The sequence below is a fragment of the Malus domestica genome, chromosome 17 (assembly GCF_042453785.1).
Source record: "Malus domestica chromosome 17, GDT2T_hap1".
Classification (NCBI taxonomy): Eukaryota; Viridiplantae; Streptophyta; class Magnoliopsida; order Rosales; family Rosaceae; genus Malus; species Malus domestica.
Genome location: NC_091677.1, coordinates 5,816,374 through 5,838,761, shown reverse-complemented (window position 1 = coordinate 5,838,761; position 22,388 = coordinate 5,816,374). Strand labels below are relative to the sequence as shown.

General features: G+C 35.8%; 2 protein-coding genes across 2 annotated transcripts; one reads left to right on the top strand and one right to left on the bottom strand.

Annotated features, from left to right (window-relative positions):
- Positions 1-8,153: 8,153 nt before the first annotated feature.
- Positions 8,154-9,417, bottom strand: LOC103404703 (AP2/ERF and B3 domain-containing transcription repressor RAV2-like). Its single transcript, XM_029097809.2, has one exon. It carries the CDS (start codon positions 9,190-9,192, stop codon positions 8,227-8,229), a length of 966 nt encoding a protein of 321 aa, XP_028953642.1. The 5' UTR covers positions 9,193-9,417; the 3' UTR covers positions 8,154-8,226.
- A 7,257-nt stretch (positions 9,418-16,674) lies between these two features.
- On the top strand, positions 16,675-17,309 carry LOC103404704 (small polypeptide DEVIL 3). Its single transcript, XM_008343641.4, has one exon. It carries the CDS (start codon positions 16,797-16,799, stop codon positions 16,947-16,949), a length of 153 nt encoding a protein of 50 aa, XP_008341863.1. The 5' UTR covers positions 16,675-16,796; the 3' UTR covers positions 16,950-17,309.
- The last annotated feature ends 5,079 nt before the right edge of the window (positions 17,310-22,388 follow it).

Sequence of the window (22,388 nt, the reverse complement as noted above, 5' to 3'; positions counted from 1 at the left end):
TGGAGAAGGGATGCATCTGTTGGGAAACATATTCTCAAATGGGTGTTTGCTTTCTGCGTTCTTTCACCACACTTTAGACTTAATCTGAAAGGATGAGTAAGTTGGTAAAAAATAATTAATTAATTAAATTCATAATTAATTAAATCCGAAAATAATTAATTAAATAATTGGGTAAATGACAAAAATCTACCTCAACTATTGGTGTCATGGCACTTTCATACCTCATCTTTTAAAATTGATAATGTCATACCCTATCTTACGAATTTGTGCCAATATCAGATCTCCGTCAGTTTTTCTATTAATTTCTCCGTTAAGTGCTGACGTGTCTAGAGACGAGACCTATTTTTTATTAAAAAATTAATTAAATATGAAAAAATTATTAAAAAAAAAACAAAAAACCAAAAAAAAACCCATCAACCTATGTCTCCCCTCCCCAGATCCCCTTCTCTCCCACCCAACCATTTCTCTCTTCTCTTTCCCTTCAACCTGTATCCTTAAAATCCCAAAACCCAGAAATTCCCATCTGATCCGTAATGCTCCACCCTAACTTGCCCCTTCTGCATGCCAGGGCACACCAACACTAGAGACCCCGCCACCTGCGACACCGCGCACAGCCCCTTAGGGTTCGCGATAGTCTCAACGAAATAGCATCTTGATAACGCCGATTCTGCCCCCGTTGTCAAAGTTGCAGCGGAAGAGCTCACGAAACAGGTAACAGTTGTAGATCCGGAACCCGTGGTCCATCCCTACAGCGAAGCATGCCTAGTCTTGGTTAAAACAGATGTGGAAGAGCGACAGAGGCAAGCGGGGTGCCAGAGGGGCAGACTCCATGGGCGAGGAAAAGAAGGGAATGTTGTTGTAGAGGTTGTGGCTTGAGTTAGGGTTTGGGGGCGATTGAGGGTCGTGGTTGTCATCGTTGGAGTCAACGACAGATGTAGGGTTGTCGTCGGTGGGATCAGAGATGAAGGTTGGGGAAGGGACGGATGGGAATGGTTTCTGGATTTTGGGATTTTAAGGATGCAATTTGCAGGGAGAGAGAAGAGAGAGAGGCGAGAAAGAGAGGGTTGGGTGGGAGCATGGAAGAAAATGCCGATAATATCGGCGAAATATTGCCGATATTATCAGTTTTTCGGGACATGGATATTTTAATTGGTATCCGAATGGTTTTTGGCCAAATATCGCGATATTTTGGAAATATCGCGACATTTTTTTGAACGGTGCAATCGGACTCCGAGCCAAACGTCGGAGAAGAACGCCGGAGACGGTGTGCCTATTCCCGAGCCGATTTCGTCCCAAAAACCTTGTAAAAACACAATTTTTAACTTCAATTTGACATATAAACTTCAAATTTCACGCATGCAAGAGGTAATAAACGATTCAACATATGTGATGTCGGTTTAGGGTTTAGGGTTTCAATGGAATTTCACCTGAAAACTTGTTCAGCGGCGCACCGCCACAGACGACTGAGCCAACTCCGACTTCGTCAGAACCACGATCAACGGCGGCGACACCCAGATATCGAGAGGGATTCGAGATTGTCGGACTGAGAAGCAGAAGGCCGTGGTGTGTGTGTAGGGGAGGGGAGAAGAGAGATCGAGAGATCTCTGTGTGTGTGTGTGCGCGTGGGAGAAGGGAGAAGAGAGATCGGAGAAGGGAGAAGAGAGATCGAGAGATCTGTGTGTGTGTGGGAGAAGGGAGAAAAGAGATCGGAGAAGGGAGAAGAGAGATCGGAGAAGGGAGAAGAGAGATCGAGAGATCTGTGTGTGTGTGTGTGTGTGTTTGGGAGAAGGGAGAAGAGAGATCGGAGATCTCTGTGTGTGTGTGTGTGTGGGAGAGAGAAGGGAGAAGAGAGATCGAGAAGGATCGAGAGAGAGAGAGACTGAGGTCGTGGTCTGCGTGTGTGATGTTTGTGTGCGTGCGTTGTGTGCGTGTGTGGTTGCGTGCCAAGTGTCATTTGTGTGTGTGTGTGGGGGTTCCTCCTGTCAGGAGGACACATGACTGACTTAATATTCCTGACAAGTTTTACAATTATTTTGACAATTTGACAGACTCACTCAGTATTCCCGACAAGTTTTACAATTATTTTGACAATTTGACAGACTCACTTTTACAATTATAATTTGTATTCTTTTCAGACCATGGATGGTGGTTTCATTCAAAACCGTGTGCCGATATTGTTTTAAAAGGTGGAGTATCAGAGCCATTGTGATATTCTTTCAAAGCTGCATTCTTTCAAGAGGTCGAGTATCATAGCCATTTAGAGCCTTTTCGATTATTTTATTTCCCTTACCCCTTTCAAAGTCATTCCAGATCCATTCCAGAGCTTGAACACAAAGGGTTCCATATTTAAAGTAAGTTTACAAACTTATATTTATATTCTTATAATTTATACAACAACAAAAAAATTTGTGTGAACTCGTATGTTAATTTTTTTAAGTAATTAATACTTGCATGTTAGTTTTTGTAAGTAATTAAGTAATGTTAACAATTACATGTTAATTTTTTTAAGTAATTAATACTTGCATGTTAGTTTTTGTAAGTAATTAAGTAATGTTAACAATTATATGTTAATTTTTTTAAGTAATTAATACTTGCATGTTAGTTTTTGTAAGTAATTAAGTAATGTTAACAATTACATGTTAATTTTTTTAAGTAATTAATACTTGCATGTTAGTTTTTGTAAGTAATTAATTAATGTTAACAATTACATGTTAATTTTTTTTAAGTAATTAAGTAATGTTGTATAATTATTCCCTAGGATTATTTTAATATGTTTAATGTTATTTATTATTTTATTTCCCTTACCATTTTCAAAGTCATTCCAGCTCCATTCCAAAGCTTGAACACAAAGGGTTCCATATTTAAGGTAAGTTTACAAACTTATATTTATATTATTGTAATTTATACAACAACAAATAAATTTGTGTGGACTCGTATGTTAATTTTTTTTAAGTAATTAATACTTGCATGTTAATTTTTGTAAGTAGTTCAGTAATGTTAACAATTACATGTTAATTTTTTTAAGTAATTAAGTAATGTTGTATAATTATTCCCTAGGATAATTTTAATATGTTTAATGTTATTTATTATTTTATTAATATTAGGTTTTATTATCAAATAGGATAATTATTCATTAATATTAGGTTTTTTTTATTATCAAATTGGATTATTATTAATTAAATTAGATTATTATCAAATTGGATTATTATTCATTAAATTGGATTATTCATTAAATTGGCTTATTATCAAATTGGACTATTCATTAAATTGGATTATTATTAAATTGGATTATTATCAATTTGGATTATTATTCATCACTATGTTTTATATTAGGATTATTTTTAAGATAATTGGATTATTATTCATTAAATTGGCTTATTATCAAATTGGAATATTCATTAAATTGGATTATTATTAAATTGGATTATTATCAAATTGGATTATTATTCATCACTATGTTTTATATTAGGATTATTTTTTTTATCAAATAGGATTTTTATTCATTAATATTAGGTTTTTTTATTATCAAATTGGATTATTCATTAAATTGGATTATTATTAAAGTGGATTATTATTAAATTGGATTATTATCAAAAAGGAATATTATTCATCACTATGTTTTATATTAGGATTATTTTCATGAAACATAATTATCATCATTTATAGTAGGATTATTTATATTAGGATTATTATCAAAAAGGAATATTATTCATCATTTATATTAGGATTATTTTTTTATCAAATTGGATTATTATTCATTAATATTAGGTTTTATTATTCCATATTATTTTTGTAATTACTTAAATTTTTACAATCATTTTCTTTACTTCATATTTAATTCTTCTGTAGAATAACTTTATTATTTAGGTTCTCTTATATAACCGTCATCACTACTATATTTTTTGGCCAAAAAATATTTGTTTAATTTTCATGAAAAATAAATGTAGGTACTTATACGATGTCCAGTGGAGCTACTAAACGTGATCCAGCTTGGGAACATGGATACCTAATAGACGGAAACAAATATGGCACAATTTGCAAATATTGTGGTCGGGTAATGAAGAGTGGCGGAGTGACACGACTTAAGTACCATCTTAGTGGATTAGATCCAGCAAAAAATGTCCAACGATGCGATAATGTCCCCCCAGAAGTGAAAGGCATTCATCAGCACATTATTAAAAAATAAAAAACAGCAGAAGGAAAAGATAACACAGGGAATGGAAAATATTCGAGCTGGGCTACGGGGAGAAGTCTATGGCCAAGAGCTTGACAGTGATGATGATGACGATGAGGACGAATGTGATGATGACATGGGACCTGAAGAACGACGCAGTTTGAAACAAGCATTACGTGCCTCCAAACAGTCAGCATGGGAAAGAGAACACCTTCATAAAATTCCTAATAGAGGACAAGGTTCCGGGACAAGTGGTGGTGCACAAATGAGACGGGGAGGCAGTCTTAGAGAATCACAACCAACACCACCAATAGCCCCAAGTTTATATAAGTCATCCAAAGCACGTCAAAAGAGTGTTTGGAGTTATTTCACTGGAGGTAATGTGAATGAGGGAATGGGGCGTCTAATTAGCAAGTTCTTTATCTATGAAAATGTCCCTGCTGCGAAGGCATCGTCACATCATTTAAAAAATATGGTAGTGGGATGTCAACAGGCCGTACAACCTCCCACTCCCTATGAGATAAGAAACAAATATTTGGATATGGAGTATAAAGACATTGGCGAGTATGTTAACAAGTTGAGGTCAAAGTGGGAAACTAATGGTTGCACAATCATGTGTGACGGATGGACCGGCCCGACCAGATTGTCTATCATCAACTTCATGGTATACTCCAAGGGAAAGACAATTTTTTTGAAGTCTGTTGATGCTTCAGACCATATAAAGAATTACAAGTATATTTACAAATTATTGAGGGATGTAATCATGAAGGTGGGAGAGCATAATGTTGTCCAAGTCGTGACCGACAACGGTTCTGCATTTGTCAAAGCTGGAAAAAAGTTAATGAAGCATCATAATGTGTTTTGGACATCATGTGCAGCACATTGTATTGATCTCATGTTTGAGGCAATTGGGAAGAGAGAGAATGTTGCTACTGTGGTCAAAAGAGCTAGAACGATCACAAATTATATTTACAATCACGGTTGGTTGTTGGCAAAGATGCATGAATTTTGCAAATGAGAAATTATTCGTCCATCTACCACTCGATTCGCCACCAACTATATTGCATTAGACAGCATACTCAAGAAGAAAGCAGGGTTGAAGCAACTATTCACTAGTGACGATTGGGCCAACCACAATTTGAGCCGCTCAAATACAGGTCGTATGGTGGAAAGTATAGTGCTTGATCATGCTTTTTGGACTCAATCAGAACATGTGTGCCAAGTGTTTGAGCCTCTTTACAAAGTTTTACGGATCGTTGACACAGAGGTGTATCCTACTATGGGGGCAGTATATGAGTTGATGCGTGTAGTGAAGGATGAATTGGAAAGAAAACATGGTGCAAGGTGGGTTATAAAGATAATTGAAGACCGATGGTATAAAACATTATACCACGATTTGCATGCAGCAGGTATAAATTATGTCATAATTTTGCAATTCGTTTCTTTAGTTGCATAAGTATTATTTCTCTTATTAGAGTATGTGTTTCTTTGAACAGCATATTATTTGAATCCCCGATACCAATACAGACCCGGTGTTGGAGATGATGGTAACCTTATACGTGCTGTACATAATGTATACTCTAAATTAGACCCTGCATCACCAGCAGTTGGCCAATTTGGAAATGAGGTAGACAATTACTTAAATTATAATAATTATTTTGTTGGATTAAACTAACACGATTTATTGAATTCAGCTAACATGATTTAAAGATGCAAGAAGAACTTTTGGAGAACCAACATCAGTTGCTGCTCGAACAAATATGTCTCCTAGTGAGTATAAACATATTTCACTATAAGTTTATAATAGAATTTGTTGGAGTTATTAGGCTTATCAACATTGTTTTTCATTGTAGCTGAATGGTGGATCATGTATGGGACCGATGCACCAACTGTGAGAAAGTTAGCAATCAAAGTATTATCACAAACAGCTTCCTCATCTGCTTGTGAAAGAAATTGGAGCACATTTGCACTCATACACACAAAGCAAAGAAATAAGTTGGCTCATAGTAGCTTGGAAAAATTAGTTTATTGCTACTACAACATGAAGCTTCAAATTCGAGATAAGGAAGCAGAAATAGATCATGTCGACCGTGGGGACCCACTAGATGTGTTTGATATTGTTGGTGAAGATGATGATACAGAGGGTAACCAACTTTTTCAATGGATTAGACCTCTTCATCTAGATGATGATGAAGGCAACCCAGCTCCCAGAGTTGCTGAAGAAGCACGTAATGAAGGGATAAATGTAGAAAGAGTATTAGAGGAGGAGGTGGGATCTAGCAGCTCTGACTCTTTGGAAGAACTTTTGCGCCCAAGACCAAGAAACACTGGAATTCCACCTTTTCCAATCCTACACAACCACAACATCGTGCTGATACTAATGATAGCTCTAGTACAAGATCAGGAGACTCACCTACCACCGGAGGTGGGAATGATGAAGGACATAGTGGAGCTGGAGGTAGTGGTGGTGGATATGGAAACTATTATGGATCACCACCTCCCGGATATATGAGCCCCTTCACTGGTGAGGCAAACTTCACGCATGCAACACATGATGATGACCATGGCAGTAGGCGGGCAGGACCAGGAATTGGTGCCATAGGGAAGGACTATACTCGCAGAGAAAGAGGCAAGAGGATTTTGTCAAGTCAAGAAGATGACTCGTTATCTAGAACTTCAGACTCTGTTGGATTGGGAAGTAGTAACTATGGTTATACTCATAACCAACCATTTCCCTACCCTTCATATCCCATTCCTGTTGGGATGGAATCGAGCGACTCATGGAAACAATCCCAGACTCAATTTTCAAATGATTTTTCTCATGGACAACCTCATCCAATCTCGGATCCATATGGGTGGCATGTTAACAATTACATGCAAAACTATTTTGGGGATTTATCATTTGATAACTACTCTTCACAATACACTCATTCTATACGTAGAGATGATGAAGATAGTGAAAAATTTGAACCTCATAGAAACTCTATGTGGTACTAAAGTGTAAAATATTGTACTAATTCATTATATATAAATGATTATGGTGTGTTTAGACTTCTTTCATTAATTACTACATATTTTCTACACTCACAATGTTTGTCAGCTCGCTATATAATCAACTTGATAATGTTAAATCCATCATGCAATGAATTTCTTTCCAATTTTTTGTGATAAACTAATAGATAATTGACTAAATAAACATCCTACAAAGTTTCAATAAAAATTTCCAAGTTTTTCTTACAATTTCCGTGGTTTCCATGTAATTTTTATCGATATCGATATTTTACCGATATTTCCATCGATATTTCCGTGTTTTCGGACTACCGATATTTCCGATATTACCGATATTTTCTTCCTTGGGTGGGAGAGAAAGGGATCTGGGGAGGGCAACATAGGTTGATGGGTTTTTATTGGTTTTTTTGTTTTTTGTTTTTTAATTTTTTAATGTTTAATTAATTTTTTAATAAAAATGGGTCCCGTCTCTAGTCACGTAAGCACTTAACGGAGAAATTAACAGAAAAACTGACAGATGTCTGATATTGGCACAAATTCGTAAGATGAGGTGTGACATTGTCAATTTTAAAAGATGGGGTATGGAAATGTCGCGACACCAAATAATTTTTTGTAATTTACCCTAAATAATTTAATTATTAGAGTCCAAGCCCAAGAGCCCCAAGGTCCATTTTTTGATAATTAATTATATATTAATTATCAATTAATTAGTACATCCTAAAGCCTAATCCCAAGAATGAACTCAATTTTATTCTACATGATCTATCACACCAATCACTTTCTATAAGGGACTTGTGAAAGGTGGTAATCTAAACATACCATGACAACTTGTTTACGCACAAAAGAAAATTTGTGTCAAAATTGAAGTTTGAAGTTTGAACCCTCCTTTTTGTATGTTTGCCCTTTTTATTTAACTATTGTGTTACGATATATATTTGGATACAAAACGATGGCATTATAATGATAAACATACCAAAAAGGATCTTCTCATTGACAAAACACGAAAAAGATAAACATCCCAGTAGAATTACAATTCGTTCTTTTCACCTTAAACTAGCTCCAAGCCTCCAACACCTGCTATTGTCTACAATGCAACTGTTACATGTTTTCATAATGTTAACTCCGAACAACCTCACCACTCCATCATCCTGAACCGCCGCTAAAGGCTCAGCAACCCGCCCAGCAGGTATCTCTCTGAACCGCAGACTATCGACGTTTCTAGGTCTACATTCAATGAACAGCTTCTTATCCTCCCTTACCGATCTCTGAAACCTCAAAACATCACCAGCTTTCAACTTCTTCTCCTTCACAAAACGTGTCCATCCCTTGGTCAACACATAACTCTGACTACTACTCCAATAACAATACCTAAACCTCCACACGTTCCCTTCCTCATCCTCAAAATTCAACAAAACCCCTTTACACAGTTCTACACTCTCATGAACCTGAAAATGCTTCTCAGCTTGTTGTTTTGGTATCACCATACGATTCAACCTCCCTACGTCGCTTGGCGTCGCCACCTTCTCGAAAAGCAACTCCCTCTCATAACACGCGTCAGTTGGATCGACGTGACACTTACTTCGCTTTCGACCACCACCACGAACTCCGGCGTTCAGCAACTTATGCTTGTACATTTCAAGCTCGTTGACGTACGAGTGTTTTCGAAGCATGTCAACGATCTCAGCCTTGGAATGGGATTCCAAGAAAATGGCCTCGTTGCCATCTTCTATGTAGGGTTTTATTTGGCTCTGACAGAAGTTTGTGATGGCAGCAAGTCCCCGGAACTTTAGCAAGGCAATGTCGTAGGTCTTAGCAGCTTCTTCTTCTTCATTGAAGGTTCCCAACCACACACGTTGGTGCTTCTCATATATTTGAGCCCCCCATCTACCATTGGGCTGTGGTACTACTCCCTTGTACCTAGAAGAAGGCAACTTGTTAGAACTTGCATCCTTTACCCCATTATTTGATGAGTCACTCGTGCTCTCATTCAAGCAATCCATCACATGCATTGGTCCAACTAAATTTAGTTAATAAACAGCACAGCACAACAAAAGTAAATGGAAGGGACTACATATAGAGAGTGAAAGGTATCTAGATTTACTCGATCCAGCCGCTGACAAGGAGGAGGTTCAGACACTAGGGTTTTTTTATCCCGAGGAAGAAGAAGACGAGTTGAACTCTTGTATTTCTGATATTGATATAGGGTTGAAGCTCATAGGGAGGCTCATTTTTTTTTTCCTGAAATATGAGAAGAGTGTATGGTATATTATATAGTTGTGTCGATGCGTGGGATGGTGTACTTAAAGTAAGACCAACTTGAGCAAGTTGATGGGTTCAACTAAAACTTTTTACATTTTTTTATGCAAAATTCATCCCCCTTGATCGAACTCTCCGCTGTTATTAAAACCTTACCTGATCTGATCTCATGGTGCCCTAGTTGCCTGCTTTTCACATCTCCAGAATAATAATGTGTTGGGAGGCAGATTCTCTGCTCTCTCACTTTTCTTATCCTTCTGCGTTATGGTTAAATCACGTCAATTTTTTATATTATTTTTTATAAAAATAATAAAATAAAAATAAATAATAATATCAAATATTGATATAATTTAATCGCGATTACACAAATAAAAAGATATAAAGGAACACGAAAAGTAAAAAGGCAGAGAATCTTCCTCCAATGTGTGGAGTTTTTGAAGCCCTTTCCTTTTGGCTTTTGCTTTCCTTGTCCCATCCAAACCTTATCTCGCAGTATCTTCACCACAGTACTATGATCTGTTGCAGCGCTTGTTTATTAGGTATTTAATGTGGGGGAGAGGGGATGTTCCTCGATCGGATGGGATAGGTTGAAATTTCCTAGGCTGGACGTGGCACGTTTTGATTGGCTCAATACGTACGTGGCCTTTTGTGATTGGTTATTGCATAAGGGATATTTGTCTTATTGTAAATAGGGTTCACACTTGGTAGTTGTGAAAGTCACTAGGATTGCAAAATATTATCCTTTGCCCAACATATGGCAGGTTATCCCACATTTCGCTGTATCAGGTCTGGTTTGTTTGTCAGTGCATGCATTTGGCAAGAGAAGAATTACTATTATAACTTTTATCAAAAACTTGATGAACTGAATCTAGCTAGCTACCTGCTATTCCCAGGTAAAACATTTGGTAGAACATATTCAATTGTGTAGTGATATATAATAATATATGTGCATGAATGCATGAGTTTGTGACCAAAATGCAGAATCAATTGTCATATCCATCGTTTGAGTTTTCAGCTCAAAGAATTGGCTTGGCCAATGATTCATAAAATCTAGTTGAAAATAACCATTAAGAAAAGCCTTCTTTTAAAAATTGTACTCTCTCCTGGTCTTCAATATACCTAATATATACATTGGCAGTGGATATACGTACATTGACAATATTGACAATAAACTTGATATGAAAGAAATAATTGAGTGTTCTATGTTAATATGGTCGATGCGTCAATATTTTCTATCTTGTTGATATACTTGTCAAACTGAATGACATATAAAACTAGATGTAAATACATATTTGAGAAAATGCTAGATGAGATTGGTGGTTTTGTGGGAGGGGTGCTAAACCAATTGCTTTAAACGAAATTTTGATAATGAAAATCTACAAAGTTCATTGTATTTATTTTATTTTTTGCATCCAAGCGAAATTGAGGGGTCAAATGTAGGATCGGAGCTCAAGCACCAATTTGTGTCCCACTAGTAGGGCTTCGTATTTCCTTCGTTGTTGCTTTTCTTGGAACTCAAATTTTAGGACCTCCATGAGTGGTGCATCCAACTTTTCTCTCAGGGTTAAGGTGAAGCCCAGACGCCACTTTGAATAGTCACCCTTAGTTATCTACTCTGCCTCAACCTCTTTGAGGGAATATGTTAAAGCTTCTTGCCCCATAGCCTGTAATGCTTAAGGAGAACACCAAAGAAATATTGAACGATTTCATGTGTAAAAATAGTGGGGAGTGCCGCAATTTTCTCCATATTTAATCCTTCAATACCTCCAGTGAATTGATAAATACTTTTAACCAGTTGAGTTCTAATTCCCCATACTTTGGACATTGACCATTTATATATTGGTTTGGGCTATGCATTCATGAACTTTGTTTTGCATATTGGGCTTCAATCCAAAAATCGGTTTGCAAGGGCTTCCACAGTTATATCTATGATCTCTCATGTGAAAGAAGTACCGAGTTTTAATCTAAGAATCCGACCCCAAAGATTGAATTATCAAAGTCTAAAGGATCACAAAATGGACCACCCTAGTCTTGTGTGATGTTTGCTACATACACACATCAACTAGAAAACGCATAAGATGGGTACAAAATAGCTCATTACTCTATCCAGATTGGAAGTTTCTGGGCAGAAACAGGATGGTCCATCTTGTCTGGGGTTTGTGGAGTGTTCTGAATAGATATTGCACATTTGGGATTCTTTACTATGTAAGTTTCTTTGTTATTTGTCTTACAGTTATTTCAAAATATCGGTCATCATTCTCTTTTGTGGGGAACCAATTCCCGAAGAAAAAAAAAATAAATAAATAAAAAGACGGTTTCGCCCTCGGTGAAACTATGAACTCAGGTTCAGGCTCAAAATAATAACATTTTTATCATTAACTAGCCACACTCTTTTATTTTTCGAAAATGAACTTACGTCCGCTCATTTTCTTCTTTTGTAGATTAAATAAATTTAAAAAAAGGGACAAAAATGAATGTAAATGCGCACAAGGTAATGGACGTGTAAAAATAATTTTCACAATGTTTTCTCGCATATGTCGTATACAACTCGTGATAGGAAGGAACTACTGCACTAAGGTGCTTTGGAAACACCAGCTTTAGGTTCTACTGTATGAATTTCATTTTCATATATAGTATGTTTCTCTACATGTATGTATGATTTTGTTCAACACAAAACAAAATGAAACTCAATCGTTTCTTGCTTGTTACATTGGAAGGAATTGGGCTAATTTTATCCCACTTGAGACTTCCGAATCTATCTCGCTGGGGCAAATATCAAGATTCAAGAGGCTCTCAAACATTGATTTTGAAGAGAAACATAAGAAATATGTTGAGAGTGAATTTTATATTGAGAAATGAGAGACCCTGCATGTGCTTATTAAGCAACCTTCTATATTGCCAATTGGTTCTATGGGGGAACCTCAACTTCTTCATCATATCAGAGCAGGTTATCTCATGTGTGAAATTCAATAGTCACACGTGCTCAACGTCAATCAATTTGTGTTGTCTATGTGTTAGGCTTGAAAATTTGTCATACTTGAGGCGGCGTTTTGTGAGTGAGTCTCACATCAAAAAAATAAAAGACCTTACATGTGCTTATGAATAAGTAAGCTACTCCATATATTATCAATTAGTTTTCTAGTGCAACCTAAATTTCTTCAAAACAAACCAAAAAATGTTCCATTATTCCCATGTTTTGCCTGGTAGGTTCCTCTTAAGATTTCCTTAGAATCTTTTGGAATCAAGAGCTTCTCGCAATTTGGTCAAGCTAGAGTACTTTGTACAATTCAAAACCCAAAGATTAATTAAACAAAATCCCCCAAAATCTTGTTGAGATTTGCACAGTCTGATCCCAAACGAAATTAGGCGACTTAATACACTGAACAAATTAGTTTAGAGATATTCGGAGGAACGTAATCTTTTATTTAACTAAGAACAAACTTTGTCCGTTCTTCACTTTTGTTTTTATGCCCAAGTTTAAAATAAACCCTAACGAATTAGAAAACATTGAATGGACACAATTGATCGGAGCCCGAAAGGCCCCCTCGAATCATGAACAGTACAAAATCGATGTTATCTCAGGCAGCACCCATGACCCTCACGAGGGTCTCGCGTGCTGGGGTTGTCTTGTTTTGGATTTACAACCATGGCGACGTGACTAGCTAGTTATGTGTTCCTCAACAATTTCTTGAAAAATATTGTTTGATTGCATATACAAAAATAACTCGTTAAGATAGGCACAATCACATTGTTAAATTGGATGTATAGACTGTAACTAAATTTCTCTTCCTCTAAAGTGAAAAATAGAACAACAGGTGTCAGTGTGACCAGTTAGCTACGTCATTCTAATATTGTTTACTATAAGATACTCTTTTTGAAACTAAGGAGAATTTGAGCTCGCGTGGAAAGAGATCTGAACACTTTCTTAGCCAACTAATCTTAACTTACATCCTAAACCTTAACTCTTTGTAATTTATCAAAGAACACTACTTGGCTCATTAAACGAAGATCACAATTTCAATACATTACAAAAGTAACAAATCACAATTTAACATCATAAGTAGAATTCTTTATGAACTATCTGTCACCTCACAATTTAACATCAATTTCCATGCTAATATTATAAAACATTGTACTAAAAGCATGAGATAATAGAGCATTTTTAGATAGTCTCCTTAACATTTCTCTTCCTAATAAACAACACCTTACATGGAAGCATGCCAATATTAAAACAAAAGAAGAGCCAATCAATACTTTGAGACAAGAACCTGGACCAATTTTGACAATGGAGGTCGTCAATTCAGATTTGAATTTTTTTTTATGGACTTTGTCTCCTGAAACTGGATCTTCTATGAGGTTCTTCATCTATAATGTAAAAGCTGCAATGGGTCCTACTGTTTGCTCTAATAGCTTCCTGGAAACATCCTATTCAAGATGGGCCAGGCCCAGAATCAGATAAGGCTTAGATTGGACTCACCTGACCCTTTCCGGCAGGTAAAAAGATATGGAGTCTAATTCAATCAAAAAGCTGTTTTGATGGGATTTATTTTATTTTATGAATTAATGTCTCCCATTCATTTGGTGGATGACAGTAGATTAAGCATATAGTATGCCAAGTACTAACCTAACTCGCTAACCAAAATATACTTAACTTTTGGTTTGCCCCAAAAATATACTTGTAGTAGTGTGCATCGTTCATATGAAGATTGAAATGAGAGATTTTTCAGCGTGCCTGAAATAGAAGCACATACGTTATATGTTATTATACAAGTAGGGGGACATTTGAAAAAAACAAATATCTTCCATTTGTATAATAGTATATGGTGTGCCGTATTGTGTTATGGGTATATTAAAAAAGATTTCCGAACAATGCTTTGAGAGCACTCTAAGTCTCTAACTATGGCAATTTGTGCTAATGATATATTGATATGTGTATTTTTTTACATAGCATTGACATACAACAATGTTGTACTTGTATCATGTAAATCCTTGTCTAGGTGAGCACACATTAAATTAGATTTGTTTATATGAAATACTAAGGTAAACCTACTATATGGGTTTGAAATTTTGCATTCCGTACTTACTATAAGGTACAATAAAATAAGTTGGGTTGGTCGGTCTCTTGGTATAATAGAAAAATTATTGTTTGGTATTGAAAGTCTGAAACATGTTATTACTTGGTATTATTAATTCACTCATATTTTAACATAATTGGTTAGTAATGCTCATACCATAAGTTATAAACTCGTCGTCCATCTGGATTATAAGACACAAATTGATTATATTGTAGGATTCTCCCCCCAAATACAAGTAAATTTAGAAGATAATTTTCACACACTTATTTTTTCCTCATGCACATCCCTTTATTTTTTGCAATTAAATTAAAATAAATAAATAATAATCAAAGGATATAAAGAAATATAAGTATGCCTAAAGAGAAAAAGGCTGTGCAAACAATTATTTGCCTTTTAGTTTTTGGTGAAAGTCAGTACCACCAAGTGTCTAATAAGTACTAGACCAGCCTCTTTGGTCAGCCCTAATCAAAATCAAATCACTTATTATGCATATATTCCCCAAAACTTAAGGGATTAAGATTTGGTTCATGCTCTAAGTTAAGTTGACCTAATTTTTTTTTCTTTTCCAAGTGACATACATGGGAGGAGCACGAGACTAAACATGTGGGATTATGTTTCATCTGAAGGCCAAAACAATCAGATAATCAAGTAGCTAATTTTAACTTTGGTAGGGTTTGAAGAAGCATCCCAGATTCTCTGCAAGTTTTGAGTTTCGAGCTTCAATATTATAGTAATTTGCACACACCATGTTGTCTCGCACTGTTCGTTCGGATCAGTTCCACCAATATCCTATTGGATATATCCCATGTAAGTGGAAACTAGACATCTCCTGCTCTATCAGACTTTAAACACACACACACACACACACACACACACACACACATACAGTTCCATGGTTATGTTTTACTTTACGAGCATTAATTATTAAAAATGTCACCTACTTAAAGTTTATTTAGCAATTTGACCTACCCGGAAGAAGCTAGCTAGCAGAAAATAACTCAAATTCTCGGAGCATATGTGAATTCAATATGATTGTGAAAGAAAATTTCGACTTATCAATGAAATGATTTTTTATTTAATAAAAAGAAAATTAGCCGCAATGAAGATTTTATAAGTTTTAATTATAAACTGATTAATCAAATATCGACAACATATTAATAACATATTGACAAAAAAAATTACAATTTGACCCTCAACAATTGAAATTTGTATTTTCACCATTTCAGCCACTTTCAATAAAACATACTAGCATATGGGCACACACAGTGATAGAGAATGTAGGAGTAGAAAGTTTTTTTTTTTAAATTTTTTTATTAGAGATATGTTAAGATTACATGTAGGTGAGGTTTTGAAAAAAAAAACAGCAAATTTTGGTTGTGTGAAATTACATTTCTGCCCCGTATTTCTTATTCATGTTCTGTTTTAATTAGAGGGTTAAACTGATAATTTCATAGAATTTTGGTTGACAATGAGTGTTTTATTAATTAGTAGAGATAATAGAAATCAGTTTTTCTAGGCCAAGTGGAACATTTTCACGTATGATGGGAGCAGAAAATTTTTGGTTTTATTTTTTTCATAAGGAAATCATCATCATTATTATTATTATTATTTAAAGAAAAAAAAGTGTCATACTCATTGATGAAATCATTATTAACAGTTATGCTTTCTTTAAGTATTTTTGTTTGGTCAATAACAATTATGCTTGATTTCTTGTATCTTGAGCATGCAGTCGGACGACGTGATAAGGAAACATCAGAATTTTACCTAGAAGTTGTAATAATTCAGGGGCTGGGGAACACTGGCATGCCAAGTTGCTCAAATATCTATGAATGTAACTCATTTTTCAGATGATTTTATTTTTTATTTTTTTTGTTTTTGTTCTGGTTTTTGTTTTTAATGAATGGCCGACCAATTTTCCTGGTAGTTGATGCCCACATAAATGTTGGTGAAGAGGATGACGTGTCAGACAGATACAAGGGGGATAAGGGGTGATTTGAAAAATTGAAAAATTGAAAAATGGAAATTTAAGTGCATGGAATTTGGAATCCTGCAGGAAAAAAATGGGTAGGGTTTTGGGTGGGGGCCTACTGCTACGTGCATTTTCTTTTGGAACCTTGGACCACTTTCTCTATTTATATCAACCCCTCCCAAGCTTCCTTTCAAAACATAGCAAAGAAGTTTGGAATCTCTGTGTTTCTCCATCTCTTTCTTTGTTGTGTATTAACAATATATACATCTTTATATATATTCGGGCAAATTAAGCGGAAGAAATAAAGAGAGATATGAAGCTTAGCAGTTCAGGCATGGAAGCTAATCAGTCCAGCAAGAAAAATAGGGTTTCATGCAGAAGGCTTGGAGGGTATCTTCGACAACAGAAAGGAAGGCTCTACATCATTAGGAGATGTGTAGTCATGCTTCTCTGCTGGCATGACTAATTTTCCATTCATCAAGTCTTCAACATTAGTCGTTTATTCAGAGTATGAATCTCATTTCGGGAAATTATGACATGATATATGTGCTTAATCCAACTTGAAGCAAATTAGCAACCATTGCTAGCAGCTGCAGTGAAGTTTTCAGCAAACAATTAATCAACTCTCTGCGTCTCTAGATCTCTCTCTGATGATCTGTGCCACCGTTCTCCTTTATGATGATGAGGTGTAAATAGCAATGAGAAATGCTGGTGATGATGAAAATTGTTTTTTCTTTCCTGCAGAAGAAAGCCTTTCTTTTGGGCATTTGTACTATAGAAAATCTCTTAACTAATTAATTAGATATTCCCAGCCAATTTTAGAGTATTTTGTCTCCTTTGCGTGTGTGTGCATATTTTACTAGTTTTGGTCGTTTAATTAATTCTTGGGTCATCAATTTAATCAATTAATAAGTACTTCATTGGGTAAAATAAGGGTGAGAAACAGATAAAGTAACCCCTAAATTTGGCAAATATTGCTCAAATTCTTTTTTGTAGCAAATATCATAGAAAGGGACTATATATATATATTCTTCAGCCTCTTGTTACATGTTTTCTCTAATTAGAGAAGTGATCTTTTATTCTCTAGTCAGAAAGATAAAATGCAGGGCCAAAGAGGCAGCTATATTCCGGGAAGAAAAGAAAAAAAGGACCCTGTGAATCTGTGATGCAATATCACAGCTGCCTGCCACCACATTGGTGATAAGTGTTGCGTATTTTTGTTTGTTTGAGAGAGTTTTGAGTGTTTCCAGTTATGCTCATCTTTTTCGTCATAATACATGTTTGTATGCTACTGTTGATAAATTATATTTTCTCGAGCTTGTAAGGTGTGTTTTTGATTTTATGGTGTTGTCAACTCAGCTTTCAAATGCATATTGAAAAAGTATGGGTGATCACATGCGAGTTGTACCCTACGATTGGACAATTTAAATTCTACTTTGGATTCATCTTCATTTTAAGCAAACCTACTACTGTTCCTTTCTACCACCTCACATAAGTAACTACTAAAATGACTTTACAACACAAACCCTTAATGGCTTTGTTTTTAGTACCTGGTCCATCAAATTCCCTACTTCCATGAGAAAGTAAAAAGAACTATACGGGTTATATTCATGCACTCTTTTCATTATTTCAGTTTATTACTTTTTTTTTTCCTTTGTTCAATCTAAAAGATATAAGAAAAAGAAAATATGCACGTGAAGAAAAGGACAGTGCAAATATCACTTGACGTATTTATATATATATGGAACTAGGAGCACTGCAGGACAATATTAACATGGGATTTGCCAATTAATAAGAACCTTATCTCTACTGATTTCAAGGTTAGCCTGGCCTGCAAACATGCATAAGTCCTAGCTAAAAGTCGTGACACATACCAAATGAAAGTAAAAGCAAGATGAAATTAGGTACGCGTAATGTACACACATATATCCACCTTACCTAACCACCTAATGAAGGCTGTTGGCAGCATATACCTAAGCCAATATAATGAGTACTGCTCAAGATTTTCTGACTGAAGACTTGATTATTGGTATATTGATTGGTCCAGCATGGATTGAAAGAGAAGCCGGTTCGACAAGAAGTTTTTGAAAACGCAGTGCACCTAGGTAAAATAAGGAACGAGATAAATACAGAGGTTAAACGAGCATCCCACACTCTTTAGCTAAGAGCAGCTCAGAGATTGAGAGAAAAAACTTTGTTGCTTTCAGATACACATGTAATGTGGGAGAAAGACACAATTGGTTTATGTATTGAGTTTGTACCAGTCGATGTGGAGTTGAGTCAGAGTAGAACAAATGTTGTTTATATTATTAGAAGAAAAAGGCCATTATATATAGTAGATTAATATTCTACTAAAAACTTGAAAATTCAAATTGTCTTGAAATTATGAGTTGTAGTTCACCAAAAGTATAGTTATGAACTATATATCAAAGTTGTGCCCTAGTCGAAAATTGAGAAGGAGATGCGAGATCTCAATTCACATATCCATTCATCTTGATCCATCAAACTTTAACATATGTTAGTTCTCCAAACGTTATGGGAAAAAAAAAGTGAGATGAGTTGATTTTCTAATGAATAGACATAAATGGGTTACATTTTGAAAAAATCCAGAACCTCAAGCAAGTATGAAAATTAACTTAATTAGGGGACGTGTTTGGCATATATCATGTATGAAATATCCATCCCAACTAAAATGGAAACAAAAATGGTTAATTAGACGGGAAGAAAGAATTTAACTCTCAGTTTCGATAAAAACTAATATGACATGAATATAATAACATGTTCTGAATCAATATCACATCATTAGCCTAAAACTTTACAACCACATGATAAACGCGTTGCACCTTTATCTCCTACTCAGTCTCACTGGATTGAAGATATGAAACTGAAAAAAAAAAATTATGACGCGGGTCTCACTAAATTTATGGCTCCTGTGATTGTAGAAGTCACATGCACGTGCAGTATGTGTTATAAACCCAGATACGCCAGCATCCTACAGTAATTTCATACTGTTTGCGTTTGGTCCCAAAACAAAGGACAGAGAGAAAAATAAAAGTAAAATTATGAGCATGGGAGGGCAAGTGAGAACATAACTACAAGTCAGGAACTACACAGTAACCACTCGTCCTTAAATTTCTTTTGCGGCCAATCGCAATCTGCCACTCACGATCCGGGAAACGACAAGGTGTTGATTGGTCAAAATGGCAGCCTTATCATCCCCACGTGCACCTCCTAATCCTCAAGCCCCACCTCTGCATCCTCCACAACTTCTGTCGGAATCTTTTTCAATCAGAGCTAATGACTTGTTTCTTACGTTCATACTTCAAAGTTTTCAGTTCTGGTTTTGTTTTAGAGCATATGTACGTATTTATTTTTAATTTTTTAATAATTTTTTTATAATTTTTGATCATCAAATCGAATATATTAAAAAAATAATAATAGTAAAATATTAACAAGAGTTCGTGGAGTTAAAAATGAGAGTAGGATATATGATAGAGTTTTCTTAAATATAAAAATTTGAAAAACAAGAAAAAATACATAAATGAACCAAAATATGCTGGAAATCTGATGAGCCTTGTGTTTAAAGAATTTCCTCTGTCTAATTGATAATAGAAGCCCCTCTTCTAGTAGTGCTCCTACGTACATATTGGTATATTGTGACTAGAGTAAATTGTAGCAATAATCCCTTAACTTTAACTCAATTGGAGCAATAGTTCTTCAACTAAAAATCCATTATCATTGGTTCCTCAACTCATCAAAACGTGCAGCTATAGTCTTTCAACTAAAAGTCTACTACCATAGATCCCTCAACTCTAATCCAATTGGAGAAATGATCCATCAACTTTAACCCAATTGGAGAAATGGTCCTTCCAACATAACTCATTTTGACAAATTATGACAAAGTTGACGAAAATGATCATAGCTACACATTTTGATGAGTTGAGAGACCAATCGTACGTAATGAATTTTTAGTTGAGGGATCATTGCTCCAATTTGATTAAAGTTGAGGGACCATTGCTACAATTTACTCTTGTGACTAGGGCCCAATGGCATAATCTGTCATGAATGTGTCTAGAGCTTTAGTGTTGCAGGCCTGAAGAACGTATATGCTGACCAAATATAGCTGGGTAGAGACCAGAAATTAAGATTCTTGATGTATGGAATTTGAACCCTAAACCCTAAATCTCTGTCATTAATACTTTGCAAGGATCTTAATTTCTGGTTAAAAAGGTTAGAAGAAAGCACATTGATGCACTGCCCGCAGTATTCCATTTACATATTCCCTAACGAAGGATCACATATATAACGAACACTTCGAGGAGTTCAGAAAATTAAGCCAATGCCTGTCTGCACAAATACTATAAATTAGATCGATGAGAAAACTATAAGAATCATTTTCCAACTTACAAGTACATATACGTTACTCATATTCGAAAGCTTTTCACACATGCACTCAATTTTTCTGTCGTCCATATGCGTATCAGCATATGCACCCTTATAGCAGAACTGTCAAGTAAGCTCAGTTTTAATAAAGTTCAAGTTACAAGAAATCCAGCATTTCATTACTGTATAGACTATCTGATATATATATCTATCTGCTTAAAGTACGTTGGAAGATTGGTTTATTTAGTACTAAGGAACATTTCTATACGTATAGGACGAGCCTAAAAGATTAAGTTTGAGCGGTTCTTTGTTTTTGAAAGGGTTCCTATTTAAGCCAACTCGATCATCGTCTAGCCAGCAAAGCAGTCCAGTCTGTTAATCAACCTGTTAACGATGCATGATTACTAATTAAAAGTCAGAGTGTCGGACTAATCGTAAATCTCTTTTAGGGACTAATTATAAGATTAGTATGTATTGATGCACAAAATCAGCGAGGACTTTGGTACAACAGAAAGTGTCAGGTTTGTGACCTTCGCTTGGTTGCTTCGATCACTAGTGAAGATAAGTACGTAAATGAATAGGGACATGGAAGCAAACACAAGATGTACGTGGTTCACCCAGATCGGCTACGTCCACGGAGTAGAGGAGTTCTCATTAATTGTGAAGGGTTTACACAAATACATAGGTTCAAGCTCTCATTTTGTGAGTTCTAGTGAATAGTTTAGTACAAAATGACATTAGAGATTATTGTGGGAGAATGATCCCTATTTATAGAAGAGAGTTTCTAGTTGTGTTGTAACATTGACACGTGTCGAGCTGTGATTGGCTTCTGATGTCGACACATGTCGCATTGTGATTGGCCTCCTGGTTGAAGGGAAGCTCTTCTGGGTCTTTGACGGTATAACGTTGACCGGTGCTCAGTAGTTTCGGGATTGGTCAAGTATGGTACAAACAGTGCTCCCCTAAGTTCCCGAGTGAGGGAAGCTCTTCGGTTGGGGACTTGCAAGATCCAAGCCATTGAGTAATCACGAAGCTTCTAAGTACTGAAGTGTGGTATCATTTTCACGTGTCTTATCTGTCTCATATGTAGATGTGGCATCTTTTCTGGAAGTACTTTTCCTCTATCCATGGGTGGTATCTTTAACCGATGAAGATGCACAAGGTAATGTATCAATTTCACTTGAAGCTTACTTGTAGTTTCGGGCTTGGTCAAGTGCGATACAAACCCTATAGTAGGAGTCCCCCAAGTCACCGAGCTAGGAGATTTGCCGAAAGAGGTGACAGACAAGGTAAGCAGTCAAACTTCCAAGCAAGCAACCCAGGATCGGAGGTTCGACTTCGGCTTCCGGTTGATTGTTCTCCTTCTCATTGTCTCTCATTCAGCTGCCAGGATAAGGAGAAGCAAATGGAGAAGAGATGATATGAGATACTTTTGCTTTTGAAGAAGTAACTTTCCACAGGCTTATTCTTGAACTGTGCTGGAGGGTTTTCTGGTTCCCTTCAGAGTATAAGGCCGACTCAA

Excerpts from the sequence above, each read along its gene's own strand:
- LOC103404704 (XM_008343641.4), top strand. The coding sequence starts at position 16,797 with ATGAAGCTTAGCAGTTCAGGCATGGAAGCTAATCAGTCCAGCAAGAAA.
- LOC103404703 (XM_029097809.2), bottom strand. The coding sequence starts at position 9,192 with ATGCATGTGATGGATTGCTTGAATGAGAGCACGAGTGACTCATCAAAT.